The 18,597-nt window shown below is 37.1% G+C and overlaps 1 protein-coding gene across 1 annotated transcript in view; it reads right to left on the bottom strand.

The window, feature by feature from the left end:
* Positions 1-15,104, bottom strand: part of LOC104077468 (tyrosine-protein phosphatase non-receptor type 3-like) — a gene marked incomplete at both ends in the record, with an annotated part of 58,037 nt that extends 42,933 nt beyond the window's left edge. Inside the window, 6 exons of the mRNA XM_009578723.1 lie at positions 804-924; positions 11,086-11,138; positions 12,072-12,116; positions 13,624-13,702; positions 14,767-14,809; positions 14,982-15,104. Coding sequence (XP_009577018.1) covers positions 804-924; positions 11,086-11,138; positions 12,072-12,116; positions 13,624-13,702; positions 14,767-14,809; positions 14,982-15,104 — 464 coding nt within the window. The remainder of the gene's footprint in view (positions 1-803; positions 925-11,085; positions 11,139-12,071; positions 12,117-13,623; positions 13,703-14,766; positions 14,810-14,981) is intronic.
* Positions 15,105-18,597: the final 3,493 nt, after the last annotated feature.

Genomic DNA, 18,597 nt, shown 5'->3' with positions numbered 1-18,597 from the left:
TACTCACTACACCCACTAGCAGTAACAAAACAAGACGGAGAGGCGAGAGTACTGAACGATGACAAAAAAAGTCGATGACTATCAGGGGGAGATGAAAATGGAGATATTTCAGGGTATAAATCAAAGAAACTAGGAGAGTGGGGAACTAGCTCTGCTGCAGTAAAGATACAGACAGAGAGAACAAGTCCATAGAGATTCGGATTTCATTTGCTCAAATGCTCACAGACAGTTTCGTAGGTTGGCATATTTGCATTCAGCTTGCAAGTATCTGATCACCACTAATTCTAAAGCTGCGGTCTTACAAGGGACAAATCAGCAGGGTCAGAAAGAGTAATTAGCAGCAGACTGACTGGAATAATCTGTTGTAACCTTTATATTACACTCAGGTGAGTGGAGAGAAAGCACAATGTTAATTGAAGTGTTTCATGGGTGTTTTTTTCCCCCATAGATAGACAAAAAAATCTACAGGATTTGAAAAATGGTGAAATGTCCTTGAGCCAAAAAACCCCTCAAACATCTAGTACAGTATTCTAGATAGTTGCCATTAATAATGTATAATGCTAACTGATCTACTGGTTGTTATAGTTAGAAATTTATTTAAACGTTTTAACACATTGGCATCATACTCTGAATATGACTAGTCTAGCACCTACATGATAAAACCAAATATATCATTTAACAGAAGCTATATGAAATAAAACTGTCTGTCATACTGAAACTACTAAGAAATTGAGTCTTCCTTTTAGCATCTTTTTTTTCTTTAAAAACTCAGGAGGTGAGAGAGAACTAAAAGTTAATGTTACCTGTGTTGCTCATGTAGCGATTCTACTTTGGTAAGAAAATCTTTGTTCTGCTCTGGTATAAAGTTGTAATTTGACAGATACCCTGAATGATGTACTGAAGCCTTATAGTCTCCAAGTTGTGCTGTTAGGAAACAAGAAACACATAGACAAAGTTTTCGTAGTTAATTGATTATTGTTTAGATGGAATTCCTTCTCCTCATTAAAACACGTACACATATGGGAAAATGCAGGAATTACAAATTATTTCCCAACAGACAAGCAGCGTTGAACATAGGGAATTGTATGACATCAGTGAAGAAAGTTTTTTTCAAAATATGCTTACCATAACTATAATCTCAGGCATTGAATGACTCAGTACTTTATTTAGTTACTTATATAGCCCCACTTTTGCATCACAAACTGTAACACCACCAGACGGGCATTACATGCCACTTCAGCACAGACGTGCAGTACTGTAACATTAAAGAAAACCAAATTGCTTCAGTAAGAGACAGCAAATGAAGTCGATCTGATATACATTTACTTGACTGTAACATATTATAGGTCTTCAACAAGATCTGTCACTTAGAAAGCATCTACTCTTCACACCGGCAAAAAAAAAAAAAAAGGTAAAAATTGTTCAAACTACCAAATGGGGTTCTGTCCTAACAATCCAATTGTTAATCTTGCCTCAGGTGAACATGAGTTACTTAACAAAGCATGAGAAATAACTGCTGATTTACATGTAACATAACCAAGCTGCTACCAAAAGTAAATATATGTTTACAGCCAAATAAACTAAAACAAAAGTTCCCTAAAACTTTATCCTTTCAAAAATGATACTAATTAGTAGATATTTCTAAATAGTTACTAGATAAAAGCTAATTCTTATCCACAGTTGGTGGTATATCTGAAAAGAAATGAAAGTATAAATGACCATAAGTTTACAGCCTCAGTCTATGGAAGTTTTCTTTAAAAGCTAGGTCAGCGTAAGTTTATATCCTGGAAGACGTAAACAACCTTTTTACTTGTTATAAAGATGCAAGGTTTGGGGCAGTAGGGAGGTTGCTTCAAATAAAGTACTTGCCTATTTGCCACAAATTTACCTAGTTTCAATTAAGCAAGTAATTCAAACTCCGTATTTCATGAAATAGTTGAAGAGATTAAACCCCAAAAATGATGGTATGTTTAAGCAAATCACTAGAACCTGTACTAATCTGCTTTTTCCCTAAGGAGCATGAAATAGTTATTATAAAGCATTAGAGCTTCCCAGAAGTTATTTGTATGACTTGTAAATTAACACAAAAGAAAGTACTTGTATAGACTGCAAACAATTCAGCATAGAAAGCCACTCAACTAAATCAAAGTTAAAGAGCATACTTTTAGGAACAATACTATTACCACTTTTTTCCAGAAAACGCAAAGTTTAAAAGAGTGATTTAAATGATTCAGATTGATGGGGGAGGAAGTTGTGGACTTCAGAAATAACTTACAGCTATGACAACTATGGAATATCTGTAATGCAGGGGGTAACTAATACTTGCCACTTACATATTCAAAAAGCATGATTTCTATGGCCTAGAAAACAGAACCAAGTTGATACAAAACAATTCCCAGGCAAATGTGGTCAGAAGCTAATATAGTTGCACACCTAATTGTCAGCATTAAGGGAAATATTTGAATAAAAAAGAAAGTGGAATGATAAACAGTAAGTAATTTATTTTGAATGTAGATGTTCCTGCAATGCTTAGCCCTTTCTTTTTAAAGGTAGCCTGAATTTTAAATTAGTTTGCAAAATGGCTGGCAAAAGACTAAATATTTACCAACCAAAACACGTATTTGAACACTTCTGTCAAATAATATATCTCTGAAAAAGAAAACAAAACAAAAAACCACCAAGACAGAAGATCCAGAAATATAACAAGAAACTGAAGTAATTTTTAGGGATATCTATATATTAACAAAAGTCCAAGCCTCTGCCAAGACGAAGGCCAAGGCAATTAACAATAAAAACAAAACCAAAAACTTTTGGAACAAAGTAGGTATGTTATAACAGTGTGAAAATAAAACACACGATTTCACAGATGACAGTAGTTGACTGAAGACTTTTTCCTTTATTTGCCATTAACACAACCCATCTTTTCTATGAAACACAGTCTACATTTTTAAGGTTTGTTACAGCTAGCTTGAATTACATTCTTATCAATGGGAAGAGACCAGATTGCTAGGAACAAGACAACGTAATTGTCCAATTTTATTTGCATTAGGTAAAAATACTTTTTACTGTAGTTTTACCTTCTCTAAAGAGGGCAACTGCTGTTCCTTCATGTATTATGAGGTAGAATCTTCTTGCTCGTCTTCCAAATATGGAGGTTGCTCTGGTCTTTTTTCCTCTTCTCCTAGCTACCTGAGATCATGTCAACAAGGGGAGCAGTTTAGAGTACTACTTGCTTCTCCAACTCCCCAGCCAACTGTCACAGTTGAAGAGAAACTATAAATGCTGATTAGTAGACAACTTGGAAGACTAATGATCTTATGCATAATTTAATTATCCAAGTAGGAAAAAAAAAAGGGCATCTCAAGACCTCAGTAAGAAAAAAACCCATGAGGTTTCTACCTTTTTACTGGATTTCTCCAGAAGAGAGCAGAGAGGCAGGAAAGATTAAAGACCTATTTCTAGTCTGAGTTTCTCCTAACATAGCTTCTGCTCTAATCACATGAGCCAGCAGATACTGACTCAATGAGGATAAAGTTACAGTAAGAAAAAAGCATATTTTTACCTTTCTCCATTCTAGCCAACTGTTCCTCTTTAATTCGTTATAACTGGGAAAGAATATATAGTAAAATGAAAGAAAATGGAACCAAGGAGGAGTTGGGGGAAAAAAAAAATCAGTTATTTGAATATCAGATTCTTGTATTTTAGAGTTCTATATCTAATATGAAAGGCTTTAAAGAAGGGAATGTGATGGACCATTCATTTAGAAGGCCATATTCAATAAAAAGAGGACATTTTTTTTTTAACTCTTAGTAAAAGAATAGTGCAATAGCCAAGTAGCCACAGAATAATTTTCCATGGATGAAGTCCCATGTTGCCCTACGAAAACAGTAGTTGTACAAGCTCTCCATACAGTAATAATTTACAAATGCTTGAAAAATAAAAATCTGGAGATCATACATGTTTACACAGGATATGAACTGCCTATGCCTTATTGAAGCCTAAACAAGCCATCTTTTCTTCAGACTTTGTAAGAAGAATTTTTTCGGTTAGAACAATGTGGTGGGTATATATTTTTGTCTCTTTCTCCTGGCAGCAGAAAGACTCTTGTGCAGGAAGGCATCAAAGAAAAGGACTAATTAAAATGAAAAAAATTTACACGTTTTTATAAGATTCAGATACAGAGGAAGGGAATACCAGCAACAAGTGTATTTATGTAGCACTGACAGATTTCAATAGGAATTCTATGCGTACACATGCATCTTCCCTAGAAGGAGAAGCTCAAGTACCAGATATATTGCTGCGGGGGGCGGGGGGGAGAGGGGAGAAAAAAAGAAGAAAAAGAGAACTTTATAGAGGGAAGATCTGACACATATAGAAGCACAAAAAGCCATTGATGCCAACAACTCTTACAGTAATTACTGAGTCTTCATTTATTCAGTGGTTTCTTCCAAGAAACCATTGGTCAGTTGGCTTATATATTAGAGTAAGGAGCACTGATCTCATTTCTGTCTTCCACTACCCCAAAGAGAGGGTGCAAGAAAGACAGAGTTTGAGTTGCAAATCAAAAGGGTGACAGACAACAGAAATTTCAGCATTGGAAATGCAAAACTGAACTGGAAAGGCCCTGAGCAATCTGATCTGACTTTGAAGAAGCCCCCTCCAAGGTAAATTTGCCTGTGGTTCTTACTTACATGAAGTTACTTTTGACATCCAAGCTTTCTGCTACACAACAAAGATAATTATTTGCTTGGTTCCAGTTTCAGAAATTAATTTTGTTGTTGTTTTTGAATGCTAACAGTACCAAAATACCACCATTTCAATCTGGCCCAATTTCCACAGGCAGCCCCAAAAAACATAATAGTAGAAAAGATAGGCCTTTAGCTTTGTATAACTTAAAGGGTGACTGATTTCTACTTCCCATCTATGTGATATCCTTCAAGGTACAGAAGACAAGTTGGTCTCCAATTCTACAGAGTTTGCTTGCAAACAACAACAAAAAAAATCGCATACAAAATAGCAGCACCAGAACCTATTTCTACATATGGGCATTCCAAGTAACTACAGATGTCAGAAGGCAAATGTATGAATGGCTCGTTGGCTAAGCATTATGGGAAATCAATTATAGATAATACAGACAATTTGGTCCAAAGGAATGCCTACAAAAGCTAGCCCTTGAAAACAGGTTTAATATCAACTTTCTAAAGACCTGAGAAGTGTATCAGAAAAAAACCAAGTAGTTTCACATTGAATTCGTAACTTTTTGCAGGGTTGAATATTTTAGGTGACACGAATAAAGCACAAAAGTGAACTGAGTTGCCTGGTTTTAAAAGAGGATAATTACATAAGCAGATTGGGTTCCCAGTGGAACAGAAAATAACCAAACAATGGGACAAGTCAAGCATACAAGTGATATAACTAATTTAACTTTTATCAAGGAGTAAAAATCCTCAGGCGTAAAATTGCAATCCAGGATTAAAATACAGGTAAGGTCACATGACTGGCCTCCAAATCAGGACAGCAATAATGACTGACGTGGTGAGATGAGAGTGATATATAATTTTAAAGGCTAATAATAAAATTATCTTCATATGAACACCGAGGTACAAAAAGAAAAGATACTTCCTAACCTGCACAGTTCAATCAGTTTAGACATTTTAAGTCATCGCTTCTTGGCACAAAAAGAGAACAGAAGAAAGATGATGCATTGCATAGCATAAACTAAAGCAGTTACTGTTTCTCAACAGTAACTACAAAGTATTCAGGTATGAAAATGCTTCTGGAATCAGAAAATAATCCACTAAAGCAGAATTCAGTTTCAAAGAACCAACATAAAAATGTAGACACTTATTAAAGAGAGACTAAAAAGGAGCATTGAAAAATCCATGTAGATGTAGCGATTAAAGACACCATGTTGAAAACGGTTATCAGAGAGAGACTCCAAAAAGGACCAAAACCCTCATAAGTGGATGTTAAGAGAAGGAAAGGTGTTTCAACAAGTGGAACCTGCATCCAAATAAGGACGAGAGCATGAACTCTAATCCCCTCAACCACTGAGTAAGTAAGCATGATGTCCCTACTGGACAAGTAGAACTAGCTATCATGTGGATAAAACTAACCTGTTTTGTAAAAGGAAATAATGCTTCACACTCAAGATCCTTAAAAAAAAGGTTCAATCTAGAGATGACTGTAAATAGCTGCTTATGACCACTTACGACAGCTGGTCACTTTGTGGTAAGACAGAATGAGAAATTAGGCATTAATAAAAACAAAGGAACATTTGTAGAAAAAAATGCCAACTATACATACACAATGGTGGTCTCCAAGTTATCTATTACCACTCCAGAATGAAAAATGAGTCAGTCATCGTAACATCTTTTATTAAAAAAAAAAAAAAAATTAAAAAATCAGCTCAAAGCCCAGCCACATTTAAACAAACAAAAAATAAATCACAAGGAAAAGGAAGAAACAAATTAGAAAATATAAGTTATACTGAGTTGCTATTTCTGCATCCCAAACACAACATGTACTTCAGAAACCACACAGTCACAATCAGAAAAAGTATTGAGAAAATCAAAGCATAATCCAAAGTACAAAAGCACCTGAAAAAGTATGGGGATAAAGGAATTAAAGGAATAGTTACCAGTACTCCCAAAACATTAAGAGGTTTTGCAGAACTTATGCATCTTAAAATTACTCTGATCTTCTGTCATGTATCTTGTCTTTCAGCATTCACCACTACTCATTATCATGAGTAGTACATGATAATGTACTACATGGACCTTGACCTTGGGTAATTGTTCTTTTCCCCTTTTTAGTTATGTTGCACAAAAATATTTAATAGGTTCATCCACCGTAAAAATACAGAAGAATAGTACAAAGTCTACGAGGCACTGTAGAAAGTCAGCTCCTTCAACTACAGCACTGGCCAATATCCCAGTCTGGGGTTCTCCATTTCAGAGATGACAGCATTGTACTTTGTTTTCAAGTGTTACAGATTAAAAAATTATTTGTGGCATAGTGGAAGAACACCAGACAAACCATACTTGAAGTGATGATCTCCTGAAGTGGCCTCTGTATGCCTAGCACAACTGTAAAATATATTCCAAAACAGCTGGAGACCTGCTGTATGTAAAGTACCAGGACAGTCTTGGAACAGCTGTAGTACGAAGAGATGCTAGCAAGCTCAAAAGCAGCAATCTAGACTACAGTGAACCATGTGGAAGAAAATGGGCGTGTATTTCAATTAATCTCTCCAAGCAGATTATTGTATGGGGAGTTTCATCACCACCACACAGATAACGCTCTGGTACTGCTGATGGCAGGTACTGTAAGACACGACAAAAGGTACCTGTGACTGAACAGCATTGCTACAGGCTTCGGAAGAACAGATGGGACTTGCACACAATCCTCAGACTACTCAACACATCTAGTAAGTAATTTCAAACACTGGAAATTCAGGTCAAAGTTCTTTGTTCATCCAGCCTGATTTTTATTCTGAGACATAAGGGCTACAGGTGCTCTGGAGTGTAGCAGGAACCTGACTGACCTCTGAGCAAATCTCTCAGCTTACATGATGTCCTTCTGAGCACTATTTCACTTCAAAAAAGCGTAGGTGGGGAGCACACACAGAGAAAAATCCCCAAATGCTAGCTATGAAAAGAGGCAGTCTGAGGTTTTAGTGTAATTTCTATAAAAAGAGAGAGGGGCAAAATGAAGGCAAGTTCGATGAGTTAGGCCAGAAGAAAGTTGATGGGGGAATTATGTGGTGTGACTCTCACTGTGGAGCTGCTGTTGATTTTCCTCTAGATCTTACAGCCCACCTCCTTCTCTGGGATCTCAGCCTTCTGGTGTTCCTGAAATTCCAACAAACTCTTATACTTAGTTCCTGAGGGACCTGCACACTAAGCTCAGCTTTCCTCGAATCCTCACCCTCGCCAGCCTTCCTTTTCTTAGAAGAGGTTAAAGTCCATTTGAATCCCAAGCAACCAGTCAACCCCTTCCTCAACAAAGACAGCAGCGTGCTAGAGAAACCTCCTCGTTCTGAAAGCAGAGCTGAGAGGGGAACAATATCACAGGAGAAAAGAGAAAGACCCCAGTCATAATGAATCACTGAGCAACTGATGCTCAGGAAAAAGAAAGCTTAGAAGTATTCATAACATCTTTTGTTGGCTTTGTTGCTGTGCATTAGATTCAAGTCCCAGCCCAGCAAAGGATTTACGCACATAAGAGCACATTCCCACCAAACCCATGGGATTTCTCACATACCAATAGTTAGCCATTTAAATACTGTTCTGGAAATGGGAACTTACTACATGAAGTGATAGAAAACAAGTGGTGCTAAATCAGCTTTGTGACATTTTAAATAAAAAAGCGATACACACACTGCATATTTAATTTTATAGACTGTACAACATTCCGATTTTACACTAGTAAAAAACAAGATGTATGATTTATCATTAGAATGTTTTTTCAGTATGAGTATCCTTCAGACTTAACAATTCTGAAATTACTTGAAATGGCACCTTAACAAGTTCTCCTTAAAAAAGGATTTCAAAATCCACTGATCATTTCTGTCACAAAGCACATTTACTGATAATAAACTAACAACTTATTCTTCAAGTGTCTGAACTGTATTCGTAATCAAGTTTAGTCACATGCTATTTAGACACAGTATTCACACCCACTTGTATTGCTCTGTAACTTAGCACCACCAGACAACACAGGGTGTGCCACAAGGGTACAGAGTAACATGTCAGAGCTTTATTTCAGAACCACGGTGCTGAACCCAAACACCTGTGCAAAGGGCAATGTGGAGAAGCAGCACTCCAGCAGCACAACAGACATCACCACCAACTGTCCCTTTGCAGAAATCATATAAAGCCTGTGAAGGTCAACCATACAACTGCCACATGTGAAAACTATAGTTAAAAAGCAGGAGCAGAAATATCAAACATCAGACTTCATGCACAACGAAAGACATATGCCTCAGCCCTCCCGACAGTGACAACTGCTCCGCCTTTTAAATAAACAACCATAAGCTTGTCAGACGATTTCCCATTCTGCATACTAGGAAAGTTACAGAAGGAGAGAGCAGCCTGAAAACCACCAAGAAGTGGCAGTAGTAAGAATGGCTCAGGTAGAACTGATCCATGGCAACTTCAGACAATGGCTTTTTAATAAGCAGATATCTCATATCCAAGAACTTAAACTCTCTTTAATAAGTATGATTAGAAACTAAAACACCAAAAGAAAACTATTTAAAACAATTTAAGTTGACAAGAATCTTAGGAAACATGACTAGATAAGGAGGCCTACACACTCAGATTTCAGAAGGTCTTTCCTATGCCATCATCTTCAGGTAAATGGCAACAAGCTGGTAGCAAAAAAAAAACCCGTTTTTTTTTTTCTTTAAGGGAATATGTCTTTCTATTAAATGTTTCATTCTTTGCCAATGCAGAGAATAAATATAGATATCATACAAACAGCAACAGAAAGGGCATCAGCTAGCAAAAAAGAAAGTGTTTTTTTTTTTAATTAAAAAAAAAACCCCAAAACCTGGTAATAATAGCACTATCATGAGTTAGGAAAACCAGGCAAATAGCTGCATGGGAAATTCCAGAATCCACCAGGAAAGAGAAAGACTAAAAACACACTAGTACCCTTCCACAATCTTCACTGACCTTCTATCGTTCTCCTTTAGCACAAATAACTACATCAGTAGGTATCCAAAGCACTAAAAAGGGAACAGTCATAAAACTGAAGGGGAAACAGGAATTACTTTGGGATTTGGGGTACACTAGCTGCGGCATAATTAATTTTAAAAATCATGTTAAGCCTGACTTTGTGATAAAATATTTGCATTCTTCAGTGTACCTTTACATTTCTGTGCTTTAGCACAATTGGGTCAGCAACACTGCATTTAGCAATCCTAAAGGTTCAGAGTGCTTCCGCCTTCAAGTGTCCTACTGTGCCCCAGGGATCCAGAAGCAGGGACGCATTTCCTTTGGCAACAGAACTGGGACTCCCACCTACTATGGAAAACTTGTTCTGGTTTCAACTGTTCTTACTAAGCTTGAATGTGGTTAAAGTTCCATTTAATAAAAGGGCACAACATATGATATACTTAAATTTAAAAGTGAATGTTTCATAGCCACTTGGGATTTTCACAGATACCAACAGTTTATCACTTTCTCCTTTGAAAACCATACTTTAATTATTTAGCTTTGTCCTTATTTCAAGCAAAAATTACCTCAATCATTTCTGCGGACCTTGCTAGCCTTTCCATAAAGAAATGGGATAAATATACATCAGCCAAATAATTACACAACTATTCTAGTATGCTTTCCCCTGACAATCATTTTTACAAATATACAAACTCCACTAAACACTCAACCTTTTTGTTTATTTGTTTAATGAGAAAGGTCTTCCTCCAGCTGTTTCTCACTACCTGTTTAGGATGCCTGTAAGGCATAGGATCAGGCTCCATTTTGGTTTTCCTACAGAAGGTATTTTTCTAATATCACCCTTAGAATTTCTTTTTGCCAGTTGCAGGCAGATGAGAAGGATTTAAGTTCTTGTACATAGAGTCACCTTAAATGTATTGCAAAGTGCCAGACAGTTTTACATATCGAACAAATTCCCTGAAAAAACATTACATAAGAACACTGGAGTACCTTAATCATGAGTTTACCTTCCCCTTAACTGTACTCTACATGATCTCTTATCTTGCTGGAATGCTTTTCCGTAGCTATTGTAAAACACAGTATATTTCATTATTTTGTTTCCAATGACAATGAAAACCTGCCTTTTTTGTCAGCAGTACAAGCATACATAAATAAGAATAATGTTATTCTTGTACCAACTTTTTTTTTTGACAGACCTAACAATTACACTTTTCCTATTTAGACTGTCTGAAGGCTGCTTTAATAACCTGCACCTTCTTTACACAGCATCACCTGTAGCATTTTGAATATTCTGCACAAATAGATAAGGAAAGAAATCCTTCCTTATTTTTCAGTGCTGAACAGCAGAGAAGGTAGTCAGTCAAATACATTTATTACAAAATAATGATTGGTTATTACTTACATTGTACTGCATACGATGCCAGAACGACAGCAGAACTAATGGGGCATGACAACCTGGAAACAGGAGAAAATATTTTTATTTAGATATAGACTGTATAAATGTATTGTTAACAATGTCTCTGCAATTAGTTCAGTACATGAAGACTCATTTACCTTCAAAGAGTATCTGATTTTTTCTTACAAAGTTTGATTGTTAAAGCACAGTAGGACTGGACATTAAAAGCTAGCTGCTGTGCAACAGCTGCTTAAGTGAATGGAAGTAACTAGTCCTAAAAGGACATGCTCGTATTCTTGCTGGATGCTTATTCGGGAAAGCAAAAGGAGAAGGGATTTTTATGGGGCTCTGGACATTATTTTAATAGCTGCAGTCTGGTGTATTTAAAAACTAGACACAAACACCAAAATTAGCCAAATGCCAAGCATAAAGACAGCTTTGATCTCATGACCAAAACTGACTCCATGGAAGAAAAAAGCCAACACCTAAAGGCAATTTACATTTGGCAACAAATACTCGGACCACCTTTTTCCTCTTTTTCTAAAATGTACAAACACAGAGGAATCACAGGCAAAGGAACCACTGGGTATATGCCCACCATATAGGAATATAACCCTGAAATAATAAGAAACAATAGCACGAACTGCCCTTTTACTACTCCCTCCTGATTACGGCACTGGACAGCAGGTCTCCACATTTGGAATACCATGCCTGGCACACCATGCCTTGCATAAAGATCTATCAGGTTGACACTGTACTTGCAGACACACAGCATCTCCTACAGCTCATTCACAACAGACTTCTAAACTGTTCTTAATAAGTGAGCTATGTGAAAAGTTGTGAAGTTTCCTAGCAATTTGATTTTTTTTAATAGCAGTATTTCACAAGGTACATTTTTATAGCAACAATACCCTCGGAAAAAGGCTTTTTTTTTTTTTTTTAAATTTTATTTTAAAAAGAATTATAGAGAAATTGAAGATTCTTCTTACTACCTTCCTTCCACAATATCAGTCTTCAACTGCAGGAAGAATAAGTGCCTAGAAAAGATTTTTTGGAAAACAAACAATCAATAAATTTATTTTCACATTTAAAAGGTATGGTTTAAATGGTTACATGTATTAGTTTTATTTTATTAGATTTCCTGGCAAACTATAGAAACAGATGAGTAAAGCTTAGTGGCATTTACAAATATGCAATCATACACCCACTCACTCTCACAAGAGTTTTAAAGGTCTTTGGCAGTCTGTACTACAACTCCAAGACCACAGTATTAATGCCACAACGAACACTACAAAAAACAAACCACTACAGAACTGGGCTCTCTTTCTCCCAGGAATATTCACCTTGGTTGTAACTTTTTTTAAAAAAAAAAAAAACCAACAAACACCCCACCCCACCCCCCCAAAAAAAACCAAAAAACAACCCCAAACTGTAATAGTCTATCTTGGAACTACTCAATGGAGGATGAGACACTTCTCAAGTAGCATACGCTGACAAAAAGGTCTTAAACAGTTCTCCAAGAGCAGTTCACTCTTGCTCTTATTATTGTGTTTGACGATGTTACTTTACAGTGATACTGGAGAGTTGGGATGTGAAGAACCATAAAGAGCAGGTCTTTGAATAATTTCAGTTTAAAACTACAGAACAGCTTACAACTGCATGATTAGCAAATACCAAACAGGTCAATAGCTAAGTTTTCTACAAGACATATCATTTAACATGCTGTACTATTTATATTCTCAAGTCACTGAAATTAACAAACAATGAAAGTGTTACAAAAATGCTAGAAAAATGCCAGATTAATGGGTGCCTGTGAATTCTAAATTCCAAACCATGCGCACTGAACAAAACAAGTATGCAATTAAAGCCTTGTGACAAGTGAACTGAAAGTTTCTTATAATTCACATACCCTACCACCCTAAAAGCTCAGAGATAGGTTTAAAAAAGAAAATTTTAAAGGTCTACTATAAACTGAAGTGTTATAGATCCTTGCATGTTACAAGTAATGGGCAAACTAGAAAACAAGAACTGTTATTTGTTCTTCTTGAAGCAAAATAAACCACACCCTCCCACACCCTCAGCATTAAATCTACTACACATGTTCAAAACTGACTCAGTGTTGATACAAAACTTTTAACATAGACTTAGGGCATGCAGACAGCTTAATCATTGAACTTCCCTATTTTTTAATCATTGCATCTGATTAATTAAGGGATCAGAAAAGGAGGAAAAAATGCAATAGGCAAGTACTTCAAGCGACGAAGGGCTCAAAAAAAAAAAAAGGAATCCAGGGTGCAAATAAACCAACTGCCATCTTTGTACTAGTTTATACTCCAGCTGTATTTTGGAGTTGTAGGCTGTGTATAGCAGAAACCATTCATTATGAGCATCGCATCAAGCTGTCAATTCCAAACACATTTAATACAAAGAGTTATATGAAGTATAACTCTACCTAATAAAGCATGGTTTGCCAAGCTGTGGAGATGGGAAAGGAGGGCTTTACACATTCTTAGTTCATGGAAGCAAACACCAAACAGAAGTTACCTGGTTTGTTCTTGCTGAAGTGTGTTAGGATCAGGTATAAAAAACCTTACACGAAAACGAAGGGTGCAGGGAAAGCCTCCTGCAATATTTTAGAAGAGCAAATCAATTTTTTGTTTAAAAAAGAAAGAGCCAAGGTTTTTATTCTATATTTATAGAAAAATTACATGAACAACCACATAGAAATCTCATGTGTTTTTCTCATGAAACTAAAAGAAACCACGAGAAGTCTCTCCTGATGCCCCAACACCAACTATGGGAAAAAAATACTCTCATTTAAAGTACTTTGCATATGCTACATATACATAAAAGGCATTATTTAGTTATCTTTGCCTCACAGGTATTAGAAGAGAAAAAAAGCAGCAAATATATTTGAAGCGTCTCAATGGGGATAATGCTCAATTCTATCCCACATATATATATATACACAAGAAATTTACAGAAGTTCACCATGTTAACTTCATGTATTTTTATTTCAATTCATACACAATCTGCAGCATATGGTAGAAATAAGAGAGCTGAAAAACATAGCTCAAGTTTCATAGCACAAATTGGGACAGTGTCACTCAGTCCTCCTAAGCTGCTATCTGGGAGGGTCATGCTGACCAGCCTGTCCTTCTTGGTAATCATTCTGTGTTACCCAAAGATGTTTATAAACAAGACATACTAGAACAACACATGCACTTGGAAGTGTATAGTATTGTTTATTTTGTTTGTTTGGTTTTTAATAAAAACAAGCATAAAATTATTTTTTTCTCATTCTACTTGAGACAAGAAATTGCCAGAACCTACATATGAAACTGGCTCCACTTCCCTCAATCAAAACCCCTCTTCCTTTATCTTCCCTGTCAGGAGGAATTTACTGGCACCGTGATATGACTACTGCTTTCATGGCCATGATGTCCAACACTGTTCAGAAGCCAGGTTTAGACGCTATTACAGCATCAAAGTTAGTGACCTACCAGGTCTTATTAGCACTCAGGTAACAGTAAGAGATGTAGAAAGCTCTGCTGAAAAAACTGGCAGAGGTAAAGAAAATCTACCATCTGGATGCACTAACTTACAAGAACTGTATTTATTCTACTCATAGGAACATGGAAAAGCAGGACTACACAGGTACAATCAAGATATTAAAAAAAATCTTACCTTTTAACTGTTTTCTAATAGGTTTGTTTGGTTCAAGCCATCGCTGTGAAATGAAAAACTATTAGATAGATTAAAAATATTTACAAATAAATACTGTTTATTTATGTGTATGTGTGTGCATGTATGTGTGCGTACATACATGTGTATGCATATACGTGTGTATATATGTATACACACATATACATGCACACACATTTATTATTTACTATACTTACAGGTGAATCTACTGAAGTTTCATTTTGCTGTAAACCAAAGTATTCCTTTTCTGTCACACCCAACTGGTTATAGGTCATATCCAACAAAATCTGTCCAGTGTCTTGTTTCTGAAAACAAGGAAACTTTAGAAGTGAAACTCCGCAACGCTTACACATTTTAAGATACAATTAATTGACATAAATTTGTTTTTTAAAAAAATGTAACTCATGAATAAAAATAGCTGCTAATTCATTAGTTCAAAGTTTCTCAGCGATAAGAACTTTATTCTGATAAAAGTATCTTTTTTTTTTTAAAGAGGCTTTCTTTCCAAAATACATTAGGCATGTGAAATCTCATAATATGAATTGACATGAACTCAAGCCCTTGAGGTCAGTCCAGCAATTTAATTTTAAGCAGACAACCTCTCCCTTGACCACAGTCTTTAGGAGCAATGCCGTTGTCCAGAGCTATAGCCTGCAAGGATGGCTTACAGCCACATGGGGCTGCTCTGGCCCCTGCCATCACCACCAAAGCAGCTTGCTCTGTTCCCACATCAGCTGTCAAAAGGCAAAATCAGTATACACTAGGATGGGGAAAAAAAGTAGGAGGATGCTGTGCTCCAGCCATAACATCCTGTTATGAACTCCCACCTGCCCCTCAGCCTCCACACACTCAGCTGCCATTCAGGACCCCACCTTCTGCCTAGACATCCCTCAAGACAGGTATCACAGAAGAACTGGTGCAACAGGGAATTACACAGGCAGCAGAGATCCAGAAGCGTAAGCATGATATAATTTTCCCCAAACCAAATAAGTATCTCCATGCTATGGCATTGTGGAGAGCAGATCAACTGACTTCTGCCGAAGAACCAATTCTATTAAAAAAACCCAACCACAAAAAGAAACAAACAAAAACCCCTCAACAAGATTGCAATCCTAAATATGCTAATATGTAATAAACAGCTTGCAAAGCTGTATGGCATTTTAGGTCTAGATTTCTATATATGAAACTGCTGGACAGAACAAAAATCAGGCCAGTTTGCTTGGTATCTTGTCTATTCAAAAAATTACAGCAAACTAATTTTTCATTTGATCTTCCAAATTCACTCTTAAAAGCAGAAATAAACTTCACACATGCAAAAAAAAAAATTTACCAGAGGAAAATTATTTAGACTGCAAAAGACAAGCACTTTGTTCTGAAACAAATTTCTTGAAAATTAAGTTCTGATTTAATTAAGTTCTGATTTCTTAAACAAATTTCTTAATTTCTTAAACAATCTCTTGAAACAAAGGACTTAATGTATAAGCAAGATAGTGACCACATTTTTGTGGATGGCCCCAGTCTTACTCAGTGCATAAGAGTGCTCACTTAACAAGCCAAGAACATAATATTGTATTCAATTCTCTTTGTCTAGACCTTGTTTATTATACAACACTCAAGTCCTGTTCAGAAGACAGATTTATCTTTTTTTTTTTTTTTTAAACAGGGTACCACACTATTGTAACTGAGTGGTTTAAATAGTAACATATTCCATAGTCTTCCCTTATGTCATAAAAGCATTCTTTCTATTTAAAAGATGGGAAAAGATGAACAAAGATTCAAGCAGAAGACACCCACTTGGCTACCTTATTTTGGAGGATGGAATATTATCCAACACTTCCTACTGCTAGAGCAGAACTCCTAGTAGCTCATTTGTGATTTGAATGCTCAGTGTTTCTACATCAGATGCAAGGTAAGGTAACAGCCAACCATTCGCCTCCCATGAAAAGCTGTGCCCATTTTTCTGGAGCAAAGTCACATATGAAGAAAACAATGTGGGCAACACTGGACTGTCTTATGTATGAGACTACCCTTTCCCCTCCAGCAGCCTCCCATCTTGTTTAACTTTCACAAAAAACAGTTGAGATCTCGCAATAAATGTGAGCCCGCTCAGGCGTGTAAGTCTGTGCGGCCATCAAAAGCAGCAGCTCTGTCCCCTCCTTCCCCAGCTGCACATCCCTACTCCCCTCCTTTCGAACAGGCTACTGTTCCTTGGGATATTCAAACCACGGCACTGATCAAACCCAATTTTTTTCTGAAATAGCGTAGACCTAGATCCAGCTTAGAAACTGGTATCTCAGTGACAGGTAAAGACCACACGACCAAGCATTCCTTGTCACACGCAGCCACGGTGCTGTGCATCTGTCAGGCAGTTCTGTCCAGCACCATCAGTGAGGTGGGCTCCACTATGAAGAATGAGATTTGCGATCAGAGATTATCTATATATGTACACAAGAGGGCCCTATGAAAACAGCAGATGCCACCTTAACCCTCTGAAATAATGGGCATTTCCTGATGTGAATACATTCATCTTTAGCACTGCCTTACTATACATACCGTATTCGTTTCCCCAGGGTTGTGTTTTTGTATGCAGAACATTAAAACACTTTCAAGTGACATCACATGACACCTGCACAACTCAGAAGCATGATTGCACATATATGGTGCATACTTCTGACACAAGCTAAATGAGCAACTGAAGTGATATTGTGATCAAAAGCAGTAATTATAGGGTTGAGACATACACTTTATTGAAAGAAAGTCTTCAGGCATCTCAGGTTTCATTACAAACAGGGCAGGAGAAGACCACAGAGGGCAGATTCTTCTGCTAATTTTCTCTCTGAATTTCAACACTTCTGACTCCCTTCAGTCTCCTTTCTTTGCAACAGCATTATCTCCTAATTCCCTTCTCGTTTTTCACGCTTCTGGTCCTTCATCCCAATTCAGATGCCTCTTCCTTCTCTCTCCCCATCCTCTCACAACTGCATCCCCCTCCTCTTCCCCGGCACACATGAATTGCTAAGTCTTCTCACTGCCTCCCTGTAAAGACAAGCAAGCTCCCTGCTAAAACATTCTTGCTCAGCAGTTGCAGTTCTCTCTCTGCAATGTTCCCATGGGTCTCCCAACCCTAAACCCAGCTGCTCAGCCAGTACTAGTCTCCTCCACCTACATAGCTACTATTTCCTTCTCTTCTTCCTCTCCACATTTCCTATCAAAAGCAATTCCCAACACTACTTTTCTGTGGCTCCAGTTCTTGCTCTCTGGTATTAAAAGCACAAAGTTTCTTCCACAGTGCCTAGATCAAGCACGGACTCCAGAAACCTGAGCTAAGTATAAAATGTCATTTTAAACTGTTAAAGTCTTCTTCATTTGTTAAAATTCCTGAAGCTGAAAGTTTTTGTTGTTTTTTTCTGAAGAAAATCTGTATTTAATCAGCTTTTGCTTTGTTTTAAGAAACACCTGAATTATTTTTCAGCCTATACACATAAAAATAAAGTCACCACACAGCTCATGCTGCACAGTGGGCACCAGTGATACAGCCAGGAGCAGCCTGAGGACTATCAAGAAGGATTACGGAGGCCTGGGAACAGCGGTAAGGGACTCTGGAATGCGTGTAGTTTTTTCATCAATCCTGCCGGTCAAAGGGAAGGGGTTTGAAAGGGCCAGTCGAATCTGGCAAATAAACAAATGGTGACAGGACTGGTGCCACAGCCAGGGGTTTGGCCAGTTAGACCATGGGACTCGCTTTGACAACCCTGGTCTACTGAGGTCCATCTGTCAGAGAAGTGGAAGAGCATCTTCGGTCATAGGCTTGCC

This window comes from Fulmarus glacialis, unplaced genomic scaffold (genome assembly GCF_000690835.1).
Source record: "Fulmarus glacialis isolate BGI_N327 unplaced genomic scaffold, ASM69083v1 scaffold15730, whole genome shotgun sequence".
Taxonomy (NCBI): Eukaryota; Metazoa; Chordata; class Aves; order Procellariiformes; family Procellariidae; genus Fulmarus; species Fulmarus glacialis.
The sequence above is the reverse complement of the archived record's forward strand: the minus strand, read 5'-3'. Positions and strand labels throughout refer to the sequence as shown.